General features: G+C 41.4%; 1 protein-coding gene and 1 non-coding gene across 3 annotated transcripts; one reads left to right on the top strand and one right to left on the bottom strand.

Annotated features, from left to right (window-relative positions):
- Positions 1 to 380: 380 nt before the first annotated feature.
- On the bottom strand, positions 381 to 23745 carry Mkrn1 (makorin ring finger protein 1). 2 transcript variants are annotated; one of them, XM_026405376.2, is made up of 8 exons: positions 23392 to 23745; positions 11115 to 11243; positions 5804 to 6033; positions 4936 to 5162; positions 2686 to 2900; positions 1850 to 1960; positions 1169 to 1307; positions 381 to 805 (listed from the first exon to the last, which is right to left on the bottom strand). In XM_026405376.2, the coding sequence occupies exons 1-8, from the start codon at positions 23574 to 23576 to the stop codon at positions 593 to 595; spliced, it is 1449 nt and encodes a 482-aa protein (XP_026261161.1). In that variant the 5' UTR covers positions 23577 to 23745; the 3' UTR covers positions 381 to 592. The 2 variants fall into 2 exon arrangements, with proteins under 2 accessions (XP_026261161.1, XP_026261164.1); XM_026405379.2 differs by lacking the exon at positions 23392 to 23745 and adding an exon at positions 23142 to 23225.
- On the top strand, positions 10646 to 10716 carry Trnav-uac (transfer RNA valine (anticodon UAC)). The gene has a single exon. It is a non-coding gene; the product is annotated as a tRNA-Val (tRNA).

The raw sequence follows: 23745 nt of genomic DNA, 5'->3' as shown, positions 1-23745 counted from the left end.
AAAATCAATACATTCACACCTGGTTCTCTTTACCCAGTAGTACTCCTTATGTGCAATTAAACAAGAGACCAAAACCACAGAACAAGCATGTGGTGGAGGGGATTATAGGGGAGGGAACTGATATAAAAACAGATGTGCACATTTTACCAGAAACCTCAAGGACCTACCTCCTAAGTCTGCAGAAGGCTACTTGCCAGCCAGCTTAGGTGCCTTCACCCGTCACCCCTACTCTTGGACCCCAAAGCACGGCTGGTGCTTTTGCTCTTGAACCTAGGGTCCTGGAAATGAGTGCAGAAAGTCCATAGATACAACCTGGCTGAAAACAGACGCAACAAACCTACCCTAACTGTCTGACAGTTAAATTCATGTTACAAAAAAACTAACTTTAAGATTTATTTTTGTAACTTTTTGAAACAGAGAAAACAGACACTCCTTGGGGAAAGGGGAGGGGAGCAGCAGGCCCTGGGTAAGTGATCACGACAGCACCTGGAGTGGAGAGGCCTGCCTAGGAGAGCAACACGCACTGCCACGCGGCACAGGGGACAGCTACTGTCTGAGGCTCGCAGACCAGTTCCCGTGCCACTCAAAGCTGCTATAGGTCCAAGTCATAAAAATCTTCCAGCTCATCGTGAAACAAGTCCCACTCGTCCTCAGAGTCTGTCAGCTCGTCGTCCCCACCTGCAGCCAAAAGCATAAGCAACATCTCGCCCAGCTCAAAGGTGACAACCTCCTCTTCATCGTTGTCAAAGGGGTTGCTGTTCTCTCTTTCCTCAATGAGTTCCCAGAAGTGGTTCCTTCGTTGGGCCTGTAAAAAACAAGGCCATGATAGGGGTAGCACTGCTGAGTAGTGTCTTCTATTCTGTTGCTTATAAGGCAAACCATCCAGCACAGAGGGAATGACGAACCAGACTTCTTACTTATGATCCATCTTACCAATCCTCCCCTCTGGGTACTTGTTGCTAACAGTTTAGGCTAGGGCCTTCCATGCTGTCTTTTTTTCCCTTTCCTATCCCTCCCAGTTTTCCAAGGTCTGCCTCCTCCTTTCATCCTCTCCTCCAGTCTCACTCCCAGCTGTGAGTGCTAATCTTGGCTTTCCCCTTCCTTCCCCAATGTTCAGACTCAACTGATGGTGGAATTTCCCCTTCTTTAGAAAAACAGCGAGAGTTACCCGGTATCTGCTTGATGTTCCCACTTTCTGTCTCTGTGGCTCCTCTCTACGGCCATCAGGGTACGCATGCTTGTAAAAACAGTTCCCTCCAAATGGACAGCTCCCACGTCCTTCATCAAAATACCTGCACGCCTTGTTGCTGGAAAGGAAAATATCGCAACCCTTATTCACAGTGGACTTCAGGCCTATATCCAGGGTTTCTTTAAACAGGTAGTAAGGGTAGAACCCGGATATCAGTTCACAGCCCTCCCCAAAGTGTGTTTTTACAAACGTGTGCTAAGGCATGAAACACTAACACAAAGTCACTGTTCGAATCTATGCTGTTTACCAACTCAAGGATCGTGTTCCAATAGAAAGGAAAATCTTCTAGAAAGCCAACACATAAAAATTAATATAGGACAACTATGACATGACTCAGAATAAGGTAGAACCCATTCATGGTTTTTAGCTATCAACAGTAGAGACATCATTATAACGCAGTCCCTTGGCAGGTACCTCAAGGACTGTGTTATACAGCAAGATACAAAGTGGGTAAGTGGTATGAGGGTGACAAAATAAACTGTACTGGGAAGCAAAAGAAAGGGTAGGAAGGAGGTAGGAGTGTGTAGTGCAGCACTGATCTTCCAAAGTGAACCCAAGCTGCTGGGCTCTCGGCTTGAGAAAAGGCTGCAGTGCTCATACCTCATTGCCTCCTTGTATTTCTGAATGAGTTTCTGCTTCTCTTCTTTCTCTTCCACCCAGTACTCACTTGGAATGACAAAGTTAGATGTGATCCGGCATTCTGGGCAGGACCTGGGAAACAATGAACAGGCTGCAATGCAAATCCCCCTTTACAGACCCACTCTTAAGGACACACCCTGGTGTGTCACCTCCAGACTTAAGGGCTTAACTGAGAGGCACATGGGCATTTCCTGAAAGGGTTCCACATACTGTCAAACAACTGACCCTTTCTTTGAAGGCAAGACAAAGTCCTTCATAAATTCAAGTCAATGGCTAGCCAGTTCATTTTTTAAAAATAACAACTTAGATTAAAAAACAAAACAAAAGAAGACATTTCACACAGACTCCTTTTTCTTTCGTTTAAATAAATTTATTTCTTGTAACTTTGCTCTGTTTAGATTATGTAGTATTTGTTCAGTTATGAGAACAATCATTATTGGCTAGCTTAATGGATGGAATAGGAAAAGTGGAAAATGTAAAACGTCAGGAAACATACATTCGGAGCTAGATAAGTTTGTTCACGGAGCCTAAACTGGCTAATCCATTAAACACAATCTCCTCAGAAAAAGCACAAAGATTCTACTAACTGATACATAGGGTTTCCTCATTCAAATAAAAGTAGACCAACTAACCTAGCAGCTAGCTGAAATACAAAGAAGAAATCCCAATTAGAATACCCCAATTTCAAGATAAAATGCATGCATTTAAATGCGGTCCATCTGGTTGAAAGTTGGCACAAGGTACTAAATTCTTCCCCAAAATAGAAAGCACAAACGAAGATTGGGGAGGAGTCTCACTTTATGATCTTGCTCTCAAATTGCTTAGCACTCCTCCACTTGCGAATACACTTGAGACAGTAGGTGTGGTTGCAGTTGGAGAGGATCCCAAAGCGGCGCTCGCTGGGGTTGGCTTTCTCATAGACCACCTCCATGCAGATCCCACACACCATGTCCTTGCTGCGCTGCACAGCAAAAGACAGCTCCATGTCCTTCTCGTGGGCCTCAATGCAAGACTAGGAGAAGGAAGAGATGAGAAGCATCCTGAAAGACTTCCACTCCACAGTTCATGAATGTTCAGACAATCAAATCATCACATGAAATGTTTTCCTAATTTGACTTGAAAGTAAGTTTTGTTCACAAGTGAACGTAAGTGAAATGACATTATGAGACTCCACAATACTGTAAAATCAAACTGTGAGGACTCAACTTCAGAAACTGAAAAATTACCCTATATTCTCTATCCTAAACTTGAAGCTCCACTGTTTTTTCCTACGTTAAAGATGGTTTTTCATGCTTAAGAGATTTTCTGGCTTCTAGTTGGATAATGTTATCAGTATTAAGATTCTAATTTAAAAACTGTCAGAAAATAAAGGTAAAGGAAATCATGTACCAGGTACATAATCTTCATATGCTATTTATTGGAAGTGTCGGGGACTGAAGTCAGAACCTCACAGCTACTAGTCAAGAGTTCTAATACTGAGCCATACTCCCAGGCCCTAATATGCCTTAAGAAAAAACAAAAAACAAAAACAAAAAAACCCTGCTTTACTGAGATAATTCACACACCATGTTATTCATCCATTTAAAAACTGTACAATTAGGCTCAATGGCAGAACACCTGCCTTGCACATGTGAGGCACTGGGTTACATCCTCAGCACCACATAAAAATAAACAAAATAAAGATATTGCATCATTCTATAACTAAAACATTTTTAGGAAATTGTACAATTAAATCTTTTTTTTTACAATTAAATCTTTTTTGATATTCAGTTGTACAAAAAATTACCTTAAAATTAATATTAGAATGTTTCCATTACCCCTAAAAAGAAACCCCATACCCATTATCAGTTACTTCTTTTCCCTCAAAATCCCCAAGTACTGGGGCTAGGGATATAGCTCAGTAAGTAGAGCGCTTGCCTTGCATGCACAAGGCCCTGGGGGGGGTTTAGTACGCCGCCGCCGCCGCAGCAGCAACACCACCACCACCACCACCACCACCCACCACCCTTTAAAAAAAAAAAAAAAAAAAAAAAACCCATTTCAGCAACCACTATTCTGTGGATTTGCCAGTTCTATGGTCTTTTATGACTGGCTTTATTCACTTATTATGTTTTCAATGTTATGTGATATTCTTAGTACTTTGTTTTTTTTAATGTTGATAAATATTACAATCTGGGTGGAATACATTTTACTTATCAATTCATCAGATGATAGACACACTTCAGTTGTTTCCACTTGGGGACTGTTATGAATAACACTACTATAAAAACCTATCTACAAATTTTCATGTGGACATCAAGTACTTTTTTAATCTATATAAGAAACATGATTATAGAAAATACAAAATTCAGAAGAGCCACCCATAATCCCACATAACCACTTAATGTTAGTATACATTCCCTTGTCTATTCCTAAAACCCTTTGTTTTTACAGTCTTCAGAGGTAGGTCCTACTACCCTCAATATATTGTTATAAGGACTTTTTTTTTCTTTCTTTTTTGGTATTGAGTCACTTTACCACTGAGCCACACCGCCGCCCCTTTTTTTGTTTTATGACAGGGTCTTATGAAGTTGCTGAGGCTAGCCTCAAACTTGTGATACTCCTGCCTCAGCCTCTTTTAAGTTACTGGGATTACAGATGGGTACCATCATACCCAATTTGAAATGTGAATTTTAAAAGTAAATCATATGGAATGTTAATCTCAGAAAAGCTATTATTAGAAAAAAGAAAAGAAAAACATTTAAAAGCCCATAGTTTGAGGTTCTGGAAGCAAGACTTTTTTTTGTTGTTTCTTTTTTGGTTTGATGCTAGGGATTGAACCTAGGGATTTGCATATGCTAACCAAAGGCTTCTACCACTGAACTACATCCCTAGCCTCTAGAAGTATAACTTCTTGATAAAGCATTCAAGAAGCTCAGAGAAGAAACACTTCTACTTACTGAAAACCATTCAATTCATCAAACACTTTTCTAAAATGAACTGACATTGTGAAAGGGCAAATACAGCTTCTTACACCTGAAAACACAGGCGTCTCCCGGAAGACTTACTTTGATGTGCTGTGACCTCTGGGCTGCATCCATCGGGTGGAGGACTTGCAGCCCACACATGTCACACGAGTCTCCGTGGAGATACACACAGTTCTCCCCATAGCGGCACTCTCCCACTGCAGCATAGGGGCAAAGCTGCTTCTTAGTTTCCACTGCAGTTTGCTCTTTCTCTGATTCTTCCTTGGTCACTGAGCCCTGCAGGGGTGCTTCAGTGCAGGAAGGGGCAGCTGAAAATGTGTAAGAGGGTAGTAAAGGTCCAAAAGGATAAGGCATATTAAGAACTATAAGGTACTGAGAACCTAACTGAAAAGAAAAAAAAATTAAACTCAAAAAACAGTCTACTAATTTCTTCACTAATGAAATCAGGACCTCCTACATGCTAGGTAAAATGCTACCACTGAGCTATATTCCCACCCTTTTTTATTTTGAGATAGGGTTTATTACGTTGTCCAGGTGGGCTTCAAACTTTCAATTCTGCTCCCTCAGCCTCCCAAGTAGCTGAGATTAAAGACATGCACCACCACACCCAGCTTTTTTGGGCCCTTTTTATTGAGACAGGGTTTCACTAAGTTGCCAAGGCTGGCCTCAAACTTGATTCTCCTGCTTTAGCATCCCAATTACAAGTGTGCACCACCATGTCCAGCTTAATTTCTTTACTCTTTCAAGATATTTTTCTCTAATAATGACATTTCCAAGATAAGGCTTGTTATTGGGATTCAAAAAGTTTGTTTCACTCCATCTGTAAGTCCTAGGTTATCCAATTTAAAGTGATAAATTAGGCTAAATATGAAGACTGGAAGCAGGAAGACTGTGAAAACTCAGTTTAATTGATGAACTACCTCTTTATATTATTCTTTAGAATACTTACTACGTCCACAGTAGGGCTGCCCAGGAACAAACTCAATGGCATTCACCCAGTCCTCTGAACCTGCTCCTACTGTTGGATAGTTTGAATTTCTTGACTCTGCTTCGCCTGTATTCATTTCGACAAGCGGTCCAACCACGGATGAGAGACTTGAGGAAGCAGCAAGGGAAGGTTTTGCAATTAGATCTGTAGCAGTCGCTTCTTCCTGTTTCAATGGCTTGCTATGTTCATATCTGGGCGGGGGGGGGGGGGGGTAAAAAGCAAGCAGTTAGGGCTGGGGATATAGCTCAGCAGTAGTAGAGTCCTTGCCTTGCATGCATAAGGCCCTGGATTCAATCCCCAGCAACCCCCGCCCAACACACACACAAAGTCTTGACATCTAGGCAACACAGAAGTGACTCCATAGTCATTAAAGAGTGAGGCTGTGCAGATGTGGAATAGTGTCTAAAATATACTATTTAGTGAAATAAATAAGCTGCAGAGCAACAACAACAAAAAACAAGCCTTCTGCCAGATTACCCCTATAATCCCCAACACTCAGGAGAATAAGGCAGTAAAATCACAAGTTCAAGGCCAGCCTCAAGCAAGACTCTCACAATATAAAACAGGCCTGGGGACCTAGCTCAGTGGTAGAGCAAGGCTAGGTGCAATTCTCAATACAAAAACAAACAACAAAATAAAAAAAAAAAAAAAACAGCCTTTAACCAAGTTTGGCCTATAGGCCACCCACCCCTGCTATAAACCACTTATTACTCTTCAAATTTAACTGATCAGGAAGTTTCAGCTAGTTAACAACCTACAGTTCCCATGGTAACTCTGCTAAAGAAACCACATCCCAAACCAAGTGAATGATTAATCAAACCAAAATGGACACTGAGGGCTGGGAGTAATGCTCAGTAGGTAGAGTGTTTGCCTCACATGCACAAGGCCCTGGGTTCAATCCCCACAAAAAAGAAAAAAAAAAAAGTGTACAAATCACCTTTAAAAGATACATATGTACTTTCTTATATTTCCTTTTCCCATAGTCTTTCATGGAGTATTTCCCAAACTTTTGCCCCATATAGTCTCTCCTCCCTTTTCAATCTGTAAATCACTAAACCTATCTCCAAATACAGAAAACAAAACAAAACAATTACTCCCTTCATGGAGGAACTTACTGCTTGAGAAAAATGCTGATAATTCAGGCTTTTGTGCTACTATTTTCATTCAGACAAAATAAATTAATTTTGTTATGTACTAAATCTAAATCTTAACTTCTCAAATATCTACCTTACCTAACAGCCTTCACAATGAAACAGTATTAACCATGGGTCTATTTATGCTTACATCTAAGAAAGAAGAATTTGGCAAACCTTTGCTGAGCTGAGCTGCTCTGTATTTAATCACTATATTCTATTACCCCAAACATTCACATTCCAACTCTTAGGTTAGGTAACCATTTTTGGCTTGAAGTTTAAGTGAAATGAGAATCCTGCTATCAGCTTCAAAAACCCAATGCACTGTGTTCTGGGGTGGAATTATATGAGCTGAGGGGAAGGAACTATCAGGAATAGGCTTTTTCATGGGCTGGGGATATAAATGAGTTGAGTACTTGTGTATGTAAGGACCTTGGTTCCATCCCCAGCACCAAAAAAATAAATATGCTCTTTCATTTGTTTCATTTCACTTCATTGTCAAAGATCAGTGAAGGACTACTAGGGATATGGGGATATAGTTCAGTGGTCGTGCACTTGCCTAACATGCCTCTGGGCCTGCTTTTGACCCCTAGCACCACGATTTTTTTTTTAATCTACATTTATCCATTAACAGAATCTCAGAATAGCTGGGCATATAATGCTATTCACACCTATAATGCCAGTGGCTGGGGAAGCTGAGGCAGAAGGTTCGTGAGTTCAAAGCCAGCTCAGCAAAAGCGAGGTACTAAACAATTCAGTGAGACTCTGTCTCTAAATAAAACACAAAATAGGTCTGGGGATGTGACTCAGTGGTGGAGAGATCCTGAGTTGAATCCCTGCTACCACCCAAGCCCTCAAATCTCAGAATAAACTTGCTTTTGTTTGATAATTTTAAAATTATGTATATTTATATTGTGGGGATTGAATCCAGGGCCCTGTTTTGAACATGCTAAGTTAGTACTCCACCACTGAGTTATACCCACAGCCCTTTAATTTTCTATTTTGATTCAGGGTCTCAATAAATTGGTCAGGCTGGCCAAGAACTTGTCAATCTTTTGTCTCAGCCTCCCAAAGGACTGGGATTCCAGGTATGCAACATCATACCCAGCTTAGAGGAAACCTTCATTTTAAGTTTTTTAAAACCTTCTCATTTGATGGCAGGGACCTTGTTTTATTTATACTGAATAGATAGAATGGTTCTTAATGTGTGATTGATTACAAAATAAACTGCTTGGGCACGTTCATCTCAGTTCAGGTTTCTTTTTCTTTTTTCTCTTCTTTTTTTTTTAAATATTGGGGATTGAATAATCCAGAGTCTCACTAAATTGGTGAGGCTGCCTTGAACTTGCAAATCTCCTTCCTGTGCCTCCAACAGGAAGTCACTTCTTTACTATTAACACAGATATCAAAAAGCCTAAATTTCCTTCATTGGGAAACTTACATCTGCTAAAATATTGCAGCCTCATCAAAACTGGACACCTGGGCAGGGGTTGTAGCTCAGTGATAGAGCAATTGCCTAGCACACATGAGGCACGAGGTTTGATCCTCAGCATCACACAAATAAAATTAAGGAATTGTGTTCATATACAACTTAAAAAAAAACAGGGCACCTCCTCACTCCTTGGTCAAAATTCTCAGTCTCCTTTCCTACAAAGAAGCCCTCTGAATACAGGGGAAGACTGAAGATAAAAAGAATGCCCTTTGGAACTGCAAAACTGCATGAAAAATAAAATGACTAACAGGTAGACCTAGGCCAGATTTCTACAATCTTTACCTTCAATTTCCCATTCATTCCACCTGTATGGTCCAATCAGATGAACACTACTTCTGTCCCAGTCTATTTTCCAAAGCTATCTGCTGGGCACTTTTTGTGGGAGGTGGGGAAAGGTTTACCAGGGTTTTAACCCAGGGGTGCTTAACCAATGAACCAATCCATATCCCCAGCCCTTTTTTTGAGATAGAATTTCACTAAGTTCCTTATAACCTAGACAAGTTGCTATAAGGCTGACTTTGAACTTCCTCAGCTCTCAAGTCACTGAGACTATATAGGCATGCGACACAGGGCCCAGTCTGATGGGCACTTTTAGCGTCTCCCCTAGTCATTGTTGGAACAGTTCTCAACTGTCTGGAACCCAGTCCAAGAAATCTAGCTCCTCCATAATTAGCCTAGTATAGAACATCTGCAGAAACTGTTACTTTTGTATTCTAGCACATGAACCCAATAGATGACACTTTTTTTTCTATTAATGTCAATAGAATTGGCTATGACACTGTCACTAAGTCTTACCAAATATAATCATCTAAAATATGTCCAAACGTTTTGATAACAGGCATCCCTTTCAAAAAGGTGGAGCTTGATTCCTCTCCCCTTGAATGTGGTTTGGATATAGTTCAGAATTTAGCAGAAGTGACAACATGTGACTTCTGAGACTAGGTCATAAAAGGCATTGTGGCTTCTCTTGCCCCCACTGGAGTCACTGCCTCTGGAGAAGACAGCTGCTAAGCTGTAAACATACTAAAGCAGCCCTATGAAGTCCCCCTGGCCACCAGCCATGAAAGTGAGCCACTTTACAAGCTGTTCTCCAGCTCCCATCAGGCCTTCAGATGACTGTCACAATGGTCAAATCTTCACTACCATCTCCTCAAAGTCTAAGCTAGAACTACCCAGCCAAGCCACTCACAGATTTCAGACTTCCAGAAAACTGTGGGATAACAAATGTTTGTTGATTTACTCTGCTACATTTTGGGGCAATTTGCTTAACATCACTGGATAACTAAATACCTAAACATTTTCTTAACAGTGAAGATTTAAAATAACAACAACAAAAAACTGTGCCTAGTTTCTAATCAGAACCCACCACTGAATTCCAATGTAAGGAACTCAATGAATAACGGTAGAGATTACTTAATAACTAATACCTCTTGGTTTTCTAACATTCTAAGAAAGGTATTAGAGACATTTCTGAAAGTGTTCCCTAAGTTGTAACTGCTCCCAAGTTTATAGGATTCAGGAAGTAAGACAAAATGACAAGCCCTCTAACTAGTAACCCAACAGCTAGAGGTTTAGCTGCATGGTAGAAGGCATGAAGTATGAGGCTCCAGGTTTTGTGCCCAGGACAGGGGTGGGAGTGAGGAGTCTAATGCACCATTCCAGAGGCCTAAGAATCCACTCTCCATAATTCATAATAGTAGAGAATGACTGAATCCCAGCTAATTTAGTCAAACATGTGCCTCATTCTTTGTTTTGAAAAGCAAATGCCATATACAACCACATATGCTTTCGTAGCATACACAGTTCTGGGTTCAATTCCCAACAATGAAAAAAAAAAAGTAATACATTCCTTCTAGGATATCCTTCCATACACTAACATTTCTAGGGAGTTTTATTTATTTATTTATCATGCTGGGAATTACACCTAGGACCCCTTGCATAGCAGGCCAAGTACTCTTTCTACTAAGGTATAACCTAGCCCTAAAGCACTGTTTTAAATACATTATATAATGAAGCTATTAAAATTATGTATCTAGAGCTAGGGTTGTACTCAATGGTAGAGCGCTTGCCAAACATGTGCAAGGCACTGGGTTCGATTCTCAGCACCACATATAAATAAATAAAGGTCCCTCAACAACTAAAAAAATAAGTGGAATAAAATTATGCATCTAGGGCTGATGATATAGCTCAGTTGGTAGAGTGTTTGCTTTACATGCACAAGGCCCTGGGTTTGATCCCCAGCATCAAAAAAAAAAAAAAATTATACATCTACAGCTGTAGCTGTAGCTCAATGGTACAGTACTTGCCTAGCAGTGTGTGTGGCACTGGGTTCAAGCCTCAGCATCACAGAAAAATAAATCAAAAATAAAGGTATAAAAAATATTATGTAATTACTTTCATCGTTTTCTCCCAACCCATCCCTGAATGAAATGAACTTAGCTGGGAGCCCTGGCTCAAGAAAGCAACTCAGGAGGCTGAAGCAGAAGAACTGCCAAGTGAGGCCAGCCTCAGCAATTTAGGAGGCTCCAAACAACTTGGTTAAGACCTTATCTCAAAGGCTGGGGATGCACTTGATGATAAAGTGTCCTTAGGTTCAACTCCTAGTATCAAAACAAAATAAAAAATTAATTGATGAACAGATTCTTACCTGCAGCGGTCTCCATAAATACAGTACCCACGTTGAAAATACTTGCACACTACACCATACGGACTGTCAGAGAGGTCATGCGAGTAGCGACAGTTATCTCCTTCCTTACAAACCCCATGCATAAAATACCTGTGAGACAAAGGACCAGAAAACTAGATTAAAAAAGGCTAAAGCCAGTCCTCAAAGATTCACTACTAATATATTCTTCTAGTAAATACACAATAGTGCGAAATTAATAGAGTATACCTAGATCATGTGCCAGAATGAACCATTTGAGTACTACCATAAGCTGCCCATAGAACTGGGCAACAACTTAGATTTTAAACATTCATCTTATGACTGCACGTCAAGTCTGACTACTGTCCTCATTTTACTCCTAGGGAGGTAGCCTCTTATTTTCCACTAACTTTAGCCCTAGGAGCAGCTCTATCTGTAAAACAAATCAAAGAACCCAAATAGACTGAAAAGGGAAACCACCCTGCCAACTGTCTTTTAAGAATTACAGGTGGAGGGGCTGGGGTTGTGGCTCAGTAGTAGAGAGCTTGCCTAGCATGTATGTGTGAAGCACTGGGTTTGAGCCTCAGCACCACATTAAAAAAAATACATAAAATAAAGGTATTGTGTCCATCCACAACTAAAAAAATTTAAAAAAAAAAAAGAATTATAGGTGGAGGAACAAGCAGCTTCCAAAAACCACACATAGAATATAAGTGAATCTAGACCAGCAGCAGGAATATTACCTGAGAATCTGCTAGAAATGCAGATTCTACCTAGGGCCTACTCAATCAGCACTGGGCGTGGGACCCAGCAATCTCTTCTCAAAAGTCCTGGATGGGCTAGGGAAATGATAACAGTCTTTCTTTTTTTTTGGCAACCTTGATCCAAAAAGTGAACCGACTCCTCCAACTTCCCATCACTGCCTCCTATCTGGGGTTCAGTTTTTAATTCTTCGGTCCTTTCTCGATCTCTTTCTACTAAGCAGGGTTATAAAGATTTGAGTTCTGGAGCTGGGGATGTGGCTCAAACGGTAGCACGCTCGCCTGGCATGTGTGTGGCCCGGGTTCGAGCCTCAGCACCGCATACCAACAAAGATGTTGTGTCAGCCGAGAACTAAAAAATAAATATTAAAAAAATTCTCTCTCTCTCATCTATACATGGCTGGTATAAAGTAAGAAAACTTGTAGACTGACCTTGTAGGACAGTGCTATGATGAGTCATATATTTATCAGAAAATGGTAGGCAAAAAGGTGGAGATGTTAAAGCACAATGCACCTAGTGAACTGAATATTTATAGAATATTTATAGAAAGTAGATTCACATTTATCTAAGATGCTTTCCAGAAGGCAGCGCGGGTGGGGTGGGGGGTTGGGCTGGGGATGCAGCTCAGTAGACATGCCTAAGAGCATGTGCTCAGCATGAGCAAGGCTCTGGGTTGGATCCCCCCCCCCACGACCACCACCACCACAAAAGGTTACTCCAAGTTTAAAAATGAACAGTTCTTTTCACAGGTTACAAACCTTCTATGTGACAGTCCCAGATACATGAAAAGAAAAGAAAAAAAAAATCTTGGTGCAAACTGTCATAATTATCAAGACCCTTAGTATTCTAGGATTACAGTCCATAACAAATTATAAGAAGTCAAATTACAAGTATAATTAACCTAATTTCAACTGCTATTAGATTTTAACTTTATCTAACACAGGTTTGGACTTTTGCTCAACTGCAAAACTACTTTCCACAAGCTATCCAGCTGTCTGAGCACTACACAACCCTATTTATTTTGTTTATGAAAAGAATATAATAAAATTAGACACACTTGGGAGGCTGAGACCCTAAGTTATATGGGGGGGCTGGTGATGTGGCTCAGTGTTGAAATGCTTCTGGATTCAATCTCTGGCACCAAAAATAAAATTAACAAAATTAGACCCAAGTTTTGGCGGAATGTTTCTTTTTTTTTTTAATAACACACTCTTTTTTAAATTTTTTTAAAAGTGGGGGGAGGGGGAGAGAAAGAGAGAATTTTAATATTCTATTTTTTAGTTATTGGCGGACACAACATCTTTGTTTGTATGTGGTGCTGAGGATCGAACCCGGGCCGCACGCATGCCAGGCGAGCGTGCTACCGCTGAGCCACATCTCCAGCCCTTGGCGGAATGTTTCTACCAAACTTGTACCGATAGGTAATTTCTGACTTCATAAATGGACAAAAAGACTTAAGAAATGAAAGTCAACAACCAATTACAAGCACTACAAGATAGTCATACTTCAAAGTAACAAGTTATTCATTTGAAGCACTGCCTTGGAAAACAGCTCAGTGCAAAACCATTTACTCCCACACTTCACACATAAGACAAAGGGGTCTGTGACTTTGGTTTGTCTTTGGGGTGTGTTTGATACAGGGGCTGGGGCCCATCAGTAGAGTGTGCTTGCCTAGCATGTGTGAGGTGCTGGGTTCGAGCCTCAGAACCACATAAAAATAAATAAAATGAAGGTATTAAATAAATAAATGTCAGAGATACTGATATAATTTTAAGGCTTGATAAAAGTTCTACCCAGTGGTATAAAGGTGTATTAAGAACTATAATGCAGGGGCTGGGGATGTGGCTCAAGCGGTAGCGCGCTCGCCTGGCATGCGTGCGGCCCGGGTTCGATCCTCAGCACCACATACCAACAAAGATGTTGTGTCCGCCAAGAACTAAAAATAAATAAATATTTAAAAAAAAAAAGAACTATAATGCAAATAATAACAATAATAATAAAAAGCTCATGGTGTTGTGAATGGATAATTATGATTGTAATGCATTCCACTATTGTCATGTATGTATTTAAAAAAAAAAAAGAAAGAAAGTTCTACCCAGAGACCTCAAGCTGGGAAGAGAGGATGGCTCTTAAGTCTCAGGCACAGCAGTAGATATTAGGTGCTAGGGATTGAGCCCAGAGCCTTGCTAGGCAAGCCCATGGTAGGCAAGCACTCTACCACCGAGTTACATCCTCAGTCCTTTTCAATTCAAGAGAGGGTCTCACTAAGTTGCCCAAGCTTGTGATCATGCTGTCTCAGTCTCAGTAGCTGGGATTACAGGTGTGTTCTGTTTTGTTCTTAAATCCTATTTTGCCATGCTCTCATTCATGAATTGTTTGTTGCACTTGGGCTTATGATGCTGTTGATTATGTCAAAGTACATCTTCCAATACTCATTCTGATCGCTGGTGACCTTTATTTTCTCAACCAGTCGTTTCAAGGTACTCCAACACTTCTCCTTACCACTTTTATAACACCATGGATAAGAACTGATCTCTAAATCAGGAGGCCTAGCACAGTGCAGCAGGGCCTATAAACACTTGGCTAAAAACTTAGTATAGCTTGTAAGCCAAATTATCTTAAAACAGTAACAAATCATTTAGGAATCTAAAACAAGATGGGGGCTGGGGATGTGGCTCAAGCGGTAGCGCGCTCGCCTGGCATGCGTGCGGCCCGGGTTCGATCCTCAGCACCACAAACAAACAAAGGTGTTGTGTCCGCCAAGAGCTAAAAATAAATAAATATTAAAAAAAAAAAAAAAAAAAAAAAAAAAAAAAAAAAATAAAACAAGATGGGTACAGTTGTACACTGTGATTAAAGGTGTGTACAACTTAAGCCTGGGCAACTTAGTGAGACCCTGCAGTTGTACACACCTTTAATCACAGTGACTCAGGAGGCTGAGGTAGGAGGATGGCCAGTTCAATGCCAGCATCAGAAACTTAATTTAAAACACTTCTCAAAATAAAAAGGGATAGGGATGTGGTTCACTGGTAAAGTGCCCCGCTAGAACCAAAAATTAAAATAAAATACATTTGATTCTTACTCCTTCCTGTTTTAAATTCTACTGAAACATTTCCCCAGCCCTTTTTATTTTTTTTGAGACAGGATCTTGCTAAATTGCTGAGGCTGGCCTTGAATTTGATATCTCATGCCTCACTCAGCCTCCAGAGTCACTGGGATTACAGGCATGTGCCATTGTACCCAGCTCACTCTCCATTTTTTAAGAACATCAAAAACAAAAAAGGCAGGCAATATATGTGAAGTAACTGGCATAGTGCCTACACTGGAAGGCACTATGCCATATCTTTCTTTCCACATCACTCCTCTGCCCTATCAAACTCTATAATTTCTAACAATGCAGCTAAGAGGTACATATGAACAAATAACTTAAAAAAGAGTAAGGCAACCCAACAGGGCAAGAGAGCTACATATTGTGCCACACAGGATTTAAAGGAACTGAGGTAGTGCAGCCAGAAGACAACAAAGCAATTACCCTTTCGAGCACATTCTCACAAAGGAAAATATGCGGGAAGCTACAATATCAATCTGGTTCAACATAAGGACTGAGAAACTCCACAGAAATGAAATACATCATGGAGTTGCAGAAACAGCATCACTGAAGGAATTTAAGATGCCACTGTATCACCTAATACTGCAGAAATCAAGAGAAATATTAGCATATAAAATCCTAATTGGTTAGGGTCAAATACCAGGCATTATTTTACATGGCATTTTGGTAGATATCTCTGGGTTTTATTTTCTTACTTGCCTTTTGTCTCAGTGATACTACTAGTACACTCAACAAAATAAATAGTGCTCACAGTGGAATCCTTTACGGGCAACCCATCTCTGTATAAGACTGAGTATGATATAAAGTAACCCATAACAGGCAACCCTGCCAAGAATTGCTCCCTAAAACAAAACCAGTGAAAGACAGTAATTTATTTTTAAATGCTATCACCGAAAAGTAATGTCCAAACTCACCTTGACATCTATCACTGCCCAGGGTGAGCATGGTTTCTGTGAGTAGTTGGATCGTTTGATTTTTTTTTTAAGTACTTGGCAGTGAACCCAGGACCGCTCTCCCACTGAGCAACACCCCTCCCCCACACGGATACACAGGCACACTTTTTTGAGACAGGGTCTTACTAAATTACCCCCAATGTAATTCTTCCTGCCTAAGCCTCCCAAATAAGTGGGATATCAGGTGTGTGCCACTGTGCCCAGTAAGTCACATGATTTCTAGTTACTTTCACTGTGAAGATTCCGAGTCCAAGCAGATACTATCCAGAAATAAAGACAAATGTACTAGATAAAATCCCTCTACTGGACTATAGTACCTCTGGAAACCTAAGCATAGTCACCAAGGCAGAGAACAAAAACAACAATAAATAGCCTGTAAGGGTATATAAGAGAACCAAACAGCACCCTTGTTACTATCTCTAGGCATCATAATCTCTCTGGGGATTTCTAGAAATTATTGACATGTTAAAAAGGAGGCTTTGGGGAATGGGGATTGAATCTTGAGGGGAGTACTCTACCAGACTGGTTTTTTGTTTGTTTTTTTTTTTTTTTTTTTTTTTTGAGACAGGGTCTCACCAAGTTGCTGGGGCTGGCCTAAGACCTGGTGATCTTTCTGCCTCAGCTTCCCAAATTGCTGGGATTAGAAGCATGTGAATCCAGGTCTGGCCTAAAGTGACATTTAATAAATTCATCCACCATGTCATTTTCTTTTTTGTTTTTGCAGTGCCGGGGATTAAATCTAAGACCTTGTATATGCTAGGCAAGCCCTCTACCACTGAGCCATACATATCCCCAGCCTGAAATCTATACATATTTTTGTTTGCTCTGTAGTACTAGGGATTGAACCCAAGGGTATTCTCCATGGAGCTAAACCCTCACCCCTTTTTATAAGACTAGGTGTTGGTAAATTGCCTTGGACTCACAATTCTCTGCCTCCTCGCTTGGTAATATTTAATTTTCATGAGTGTATATACACTGTTTCTCAAACTTGATAGAAAATTCCTGAGTCAAGACATGTTTTATTCTGTTTTTACTGTTCTTGTTTTTGTTGGTGGTACTGGAGAATGAACCCAAGGCCTTCTGCATGCAAGGCAAGCACTCTACCAACTGAGCTATATCCCCAGCCCTAGTCTGTTTCAAATTTATTATACTACCTATGCACTTAATACATACATAAGACACCCAGGTGTCATGTTAAATCATGGTGTCAATAGCAAATTAATTTTCTTTCCCAGGGCAAGACAACTTTTTCAATGCTGTCTGAAAGTATCTTGTCTCCATTACCCATCAAAACATACTATATGTTTTGAACAACTAACAATAAAAAAATAAATTAATTTTAAAAAACATAAAAAAAATAAAGTTGTAGTTGAACACAAAAAAAAAGAAAAAAGAAAAAAAAACATACTATATTCTGGGGCCAGTGTTACATACGCACACGGCAATCCCATGGGCTGCGGACACTGGAGCAGGAGGGTTGCAAGTTCAAAGATAGACCCAGTAATTTACCGAGGCCCTGTATCAAAATTTAAAAAGGGCTGGGAATGTGGCTCAGTGTTTAAGTGCCCCTCCTGATACTAAAAGAAGCACGCTATATGTTGCAGATGTCGATCATTCAATGGCAGAGCGCTTGTTTAACATGTGTGAGGCCCTGGGTTCAATCCCCAGTATTGGGGATAAAAAAATAAACCTATAAGCCAGACATGGTGGAGTGTAACTATATTCCTAGCTACTCAAGTGGCTCAGGCAGGATCACTTGAGCCACAGGTTCAAGGTCAGCTTGGGTAACACAGCAAGACAGCATCACAAAACACTATATAGTCTGCAAGTAATAAAATTCACTATGCACATCATGCTCTTAAATAAGAATTTCTGGGGCTGGAGTTGTGGCTCAGCGGTGGAGCGCTGGCCTCACATATTCGAGACCCTGGGTTCGATCCTCAGTACCACATACAAAAATAAACAAGTGAAATAAAGGTGTTGTGTCCAACTACAACTAAAAAATAAATATTAAAAAAAAGAATTTCTAGAAGGATTTCCTTTATTTCAAAGCTATATTAAGCATGCTTTAAAAAAAATAAATAAATTTAAAAAACTGACAAATCAAATTGTAATTTGTGTATTTTCAACCTCCAGAACATTCATCACTGTAGAAGCATTCCATTAACAGTACATAAATTCAAAATTATAATTGGAAAATTGCAATTTTTCTTTAAATATTAACTGTTTTAACCCCACACTCAAGACAACTACAAGGGGAGCATTTCTATTTTATAGCATTCCTCTAATAAAAGATATCAAGAACAGCCTGATGGTGGCAGCATAATACAGTTTCTCAGCAAAGGTATTAAGCTTTTTTTAAGCAACAGAAATAAAACACAATGAGAATTTCAAAAGAAGCATTAAGAGTAACAAGAAAATACAGATGATTATAATCAGTCAAAACCAAACATCCTTATCCTAAGAATGTCAAACTTTAAAGATGCTTATATCCTAAGTATAGAAAATACTCACCCAAATTCCTAAATACAGAATTGATCTATTATGAAGAGAAATTAGCAACTACCAGAACACACCACTATACCTTGAATTGTCTTCAAAGGAGATTTAGCTATCAAACATACCAAAAATATTTATACTATATACTTCTGCATTCACTTAACATTTAGTATTGTGTCCCCACTGCAGACGGCCAATGCTTATTTATTGAATGACTGGATGGAGCTAGGAGTATGCTCAGTGGTACAGTACTTGCCTAGCAAACATGAGACCCTGGGTTCAATAAGCAGCATCGCAAATGTTTTTCACATAAATTTGTGAAGATGATTAAATAAGATAGTCCAAGAAGACATACATGTTCTAGCTAGGCACAAACTGCCAGTGCCTGTTATAATCCCAGTTGTGGCAGGAGGATCACAAGTTTAAGGACAACCTCAACAACTTCCGTGGAACTCTGGCTCAAAGTTAAAGGGAAAAACTGGGGATGTGGCTCAATGGTAAAGCACCCTGGGTTTAATCCCTAGTACAAAAAAAAAAAAAAGGCCCATTAAGTCCTTTGTTTTTACCAGTTTATATGTGTTTCAAAAATGAAAAGCAGAGGAAATTTACAAATTTATATTAAACTGGGCAATTTTAGGTATGACTTTACCATGATCAACTCAAGCATGTGCTAACTCCATACTCTATGCCAAGCACTGAGCAAAGCCCTGCAGAAACAATGATAAAACAAAAGTCCTCCTCTCAGAGCTAATAGGAATAAAGATTTCATAGTTGCTGTTCCTATAACCAAAACAAAACTCTCCCCCGCACTACCCAGTACTGGGGATTTATCCATGGGACTCTTTACCACTTAACCTCATTTTCAGTCCTTTTAATTTTGAGAAAAGGTCTGGCTAAATTGCCCAAACTGATCTAGAACTCTTATCCTCCTGCTTCAGTCTCCCAAGTAGCTGTGATTATAGGCCAATGCACTGAGAAACTTAAAAAAAAAAAAAAAAAAAGAAAGAAAACATGTAGGTACCTGAAACAACAGAAAACAATGTCAAATATCAAACCCCAAGATATATCAATTAACCTGTAGGTTTTTTCCATTCCTTTGTTCTGAAACAGGGTCCTATGTTGCCAAGGCTGTCTTGGAAGTCCCCAGGTTCAAGGGATCTTGTCTCAGTCTCTGAAGTGGCTAGAACTACAGGTGTTTGCCACCATGCCAGGCTTTAGTTTCTTTGTGTTTTTTGTTGTTTGTTTTTTAAAAACAGCCCCTTCCCAAGCTAATGTTATAGTCAAAGTTATACCCTCCCCAAAAAAAGGAAAAAGAAAAACTGCTACATTAACACTATTTCTTTTCATTATTTTCTCACATTATGTTTGCTCAGCATGTAAATTTGTTAAATACATAATTCTGTAACAAGGGTTCACTTGATGCTTTGACTACATCCCTTGTCACATTAAAACTTACATGTTTTTTTCTTTCTTCCAACCTTCTCCCTGATCTCGCCTTCCTAATGTCATTTTCTCTGAATCACCTCTTAAAAAAAAAAAATGATAAGCAGAATCACAGGCTCTGGGTCAGGAGTTCCCTCAAGACCTTGTCTTCCTTTTTGGATTGGCATCCAGGACGAAGACTGAGCTTTCACTAGAAATTTACTGGTTCCGGGGCAACAAATTCCCACTCACCCAAGAGGAAAGGCAAAGCAATTTCATTAACTCAAAGATCCTAAAGACAGGGCAACGGGGCTGGGGATGTGGCTCAAGAGGTAGCACCTTCGCCTGGCATGCGCGCAGCCCTGGTTTGGATCCTCGGCACCACATACAAATAAAGATGTTGTGTCCGCCGAAAACTAAAAAATAAATATTAAAAAAATTCTCTCTTTCTCGTTGAAAAAAAAAAAAAGACAGGGCACAAACTTGTAATCCTAGCAACTGCTGAGGCAGGAGGATCACCAGTTCAAGGTCAGCAACCTGAGGAAAACCTATCTCAAAATGAAAAATAAAATTCAATCCCCAGCACCAAAAAAAAGAAAAAAAAAAAAAAACTAGGAGGGGCTGGGGATGTAGATAAGTGGTAGAGTACACCTGGGTCCAGTCCCTAGTACAGCACACAATAATATTGTAAAGGAAGGCACAGGGGAATGATGAGTCTAGAACCCCTATGAGGAACTAGGAAAGGAGAAACAGGGAAAACTGAGAGGGGAAAAAACAAAAACAAAGTGTTGACAGTAACAATGAATTCTGTTCAGAGATGTAAAGTTGGGGTCAAGAAACAAATTAGACAAGAATAGAAATGCCAGGTTGGTGATGGGTATTCTGTGGCCAGACTATATTTAGGCTGAAGATGCTGGATAAAATCAAGGTATCTTATGGAGCTGTAAAAATTTCTATTCAAGCTGCATCATGTTCACAGTATAGAGGTGGATTGGCTCTGCAAAATGAATTGTGGGAAAGTCCAGGAATTCAAAAGTTACACTCGTTTTATATTTTTAAAGACTCATTAGCACATAAAAAGCAACTGTAGTGCTGCAAACACCTGAAATCACAACTGCTCACCAGGCTGAGGCAGGAAGATTCAGAGTTTAAAGCCAGCCTCAGCAACTTAGCCAGGCCCAACGCAACTCAGTGACAGCCTGTGTCAAAATAAAATATGAAAAAGGGCTGGGAAATGAAAAACCCCAAAATGGTTTGGGAAAATGCCAGGGAAAAGACATATACATTGATATAACGTTGATTCTTTCCCAATACATTCTTTACCAGTGACAAAACAAGCCCTGGGGAGAAGACGACCATCAAACCTAAAAAGACAGACTCTGGACTTAAGCATTGATGTCTCCCAAAACAGATCCTTTCCAGATGCTGGCGGCTCACCCCAGACCCTCCATTGTCCAGTTAAAAAGAAAAAAATTCCTTAGTGCCCAAACTGATATGCTCATTAACTAAGTCACCTCTCGGTATAACTTATAAACCCAGACGTTGTCAGTGGATCATTTTCCACCAGGAAGGTGGGTCCATCAAAGGTGTCACTCCTTTCCTGAATAAAAGCTTTAAATAAAGTTCTGGTCCAGTCCTTTTGTGCTAATGGGGGGGGGGGGGGGGCTGGGGTTGTGGCTCAGTGGTAGAGCACTTGCCTAGCAAGTGTGAAGCACTGGATTCCATCCTCAGCACCACATAAAAATAAATAAAGAGGGCTGGGGTTGGAGCTCAGAGGAAGAGCTCGCCTAGCAAGCATGAGCACTGGGTTTGGTCCTCAGCACCACATAAAATAAAATAAAGGTATTATGTCCACCTACAACAACAAAAAAAAATGTTTAAAAAAAAAAAAGGCTTGGGAGCCAGGCGCCGTGGCACACGGCTGAGGAGGCTGAGGTATGAGGATCACAAGTTCAAAGCAAGACTCCAGTTTAGCAAGACCCTGCCTCAAAATTAAAATTAAAAACAGGCTGGGGAACCCACCCACGCCTGTAATCCCAGCGACTCTGAGGGCGGGGGCAGGAAGATTTAGAGTTCAAAACAGTCTCAGCAATTTAGCAGGCACTTTGCAACTCAGGGAGACCCTGTCTCTTGCCCCTGGGTTCAATCTCAGGTACAAAATAAATATGTAAACAAGATTTAAAAAGAAAAATAAAATCAACTATATCCTAGTAAAGAGAAAAGATTCGAATAATCGGTTCCATGAATAGGAACTTTAAAAATTTTTTTCATTCCTTCAGATATCGCATTTGAATAGGATCTACAGATTAAGAGTTACCTGAAATTTTTTTTTCTGCATCCAGTGATTGAAAATCAGACTATCATTCATACCTTACATATATCATATAAAGATCGAGAAAGCTGGGCTGAGGGTTGTGGCTCAGTGATACAGAGCTCGCCTAGCATAAGTGAGGCACTGGGTTCGATCTTCAGCACCTCATAAAAATGAAATAGATACTGTATCCAACTAAAAAAATAAGTATTTAAGAAAAAAAAAAAAGATCGAGAAAGCTTCAATGTGGCCATCAATGTGTCACAAGAAAGACTAGGAACACTCAAATCTCGTCTTTAATGCTACAACCGTGACTTCTATATGATCGGGGATTTTTGATATATTTGCATATAAACTATCTTGGCCAGAAGAAAACCCGAGCCTGAGTTGTATAAAAGAAAGCTTACTACAGTCGCTGCCGATCAGCGCTTTGAAGCCGGAATATAACACCTAAAACACGCTCTTGCGTCCGCGTCTGCATTGGGCCATCCACTCATTTTTCGCAGACCCTCTGGCTTACCCAACCTCGGCCAAACCTCTCTCCTTGGGTTTTCCCTTCACGAGCAGGATGCGTGGATTTGGAAAAAGCAACACTGCCCTGGGCGAGAGTAATAATGCAGCTCCTCAAAGCCAGGGTGGAGAGGACCCCGAGCCCCGACCGCTGGGTTCCAAGACAAAGCTCGGAACCGCCAACCCCGACAAACATACAAAGAAATACAAAAGCTTCTTCTCTCGGGCGGGGGGGTGCGGGGCGGAGAGAGGAGAAAAGACGTTACAAACGGATGACACGGAGCAAAGACCCCCGGGGACGGGCAGCCCTCGGCGGGGTCTCCCGGGCCGGGAGAGGCCGTTAGAGCCCGGCTGGGAGCGACCACCTCGCGCCCGCTTCCCGAACCTCCGGAGCCCGAGGTGGGGCGGGGGCGTCCTCCCACACAGCCCCGACACGCCGAAGCCAGCCCCAGGGGTCGGCCTACCTCTCCCCGAGTGCCAGGGCGCCGGAGAAGGGGTGGCCCGGAAGGTGGCGGCCCGCAGAGATCGCGCGCTACCAACCTTTGCGGACCACGCTGAGGCCTCGGACGCCGGCGGGGACAGACGCAGCGACGGTCCCGGAGCAGTCAGCGGGGGTCGCGGAAACGCCGGCCCATCCCTCCCGCCCGCCCCCGCCCACGGCCCCCGCCCCCGGCCCCCGCCCCTCGCCCGGCGCTCCGCCACGCAACGTCCTACCTGCAGGTGACCTGTTTGGTCCAGCCGCCGCCGCTGCTGTCGCTGCCACCGCCCCCTCCTCCCGCCCCCGGGGACGGGGCAGCGACTGTGGGGATAGGGGTGGGGGAGGCCGCTGCCACCGCCGCCGCTGCCGCTCCTGCTCCTGATGTTGTGGCTGTTGTTCCGGGAGCCGCAGCCTCCGCCATTACTGTTTATCCCACACAGCAATGGCCCCGGAACTTCCGGGATCACATAGTTCCGGTCCGGCTGAGGGGAGAAGGCGGCGATGGGAGGGGATCGAGGCCCGGGCGCCCGCTGGGTCCGCGCGAGCCCCGTGTCGCGTCTCGGGGAGCTCTGGCCACTAGGACCGCGGGC

The sequence above is a fragment of the Urocitellus parryii genome, chromosome 3 (genome assembly GCF_045843805.1).
Source record: "Urocitellus parryii isolate mUroPar1 chromosome 3, mUroPar1.hap1, whole genome shotgun sequence".
Classification (NCBI taxonomy): Eukaryota; Metazoa; Chordata; class Mammalia; order Rodentia; family Sciuridae; genus Urocitellus; species Urocitellus parryii.
This window is presented reverse-complemented; position numbering and strand designations above follow the sequence as displayed.

Coding starts and splice junctions, on each gene's coding strand:
- Mkrn1 (XM_026405376.2), bottom strand. CDS start 23,576: ATGGCGGAGGCTGCGGCTCCCGGAACAACAGCCACAACATCAGGAGCA. Junction 5,163..5,803: donor GCAGCCCTACTGTGGACGTA/GTAAGTATTCTA, acceptor ACACATTTTCAG/CTGCCCCTTCCTGCACTGAA. Junction 2,901..4,935: donor AGAGGTCACAGCACATCAAA/GTAAGTCTTCCG, acceptor TCCTTCTCCTAG/TCTTGCATTGAGGCCCACGA.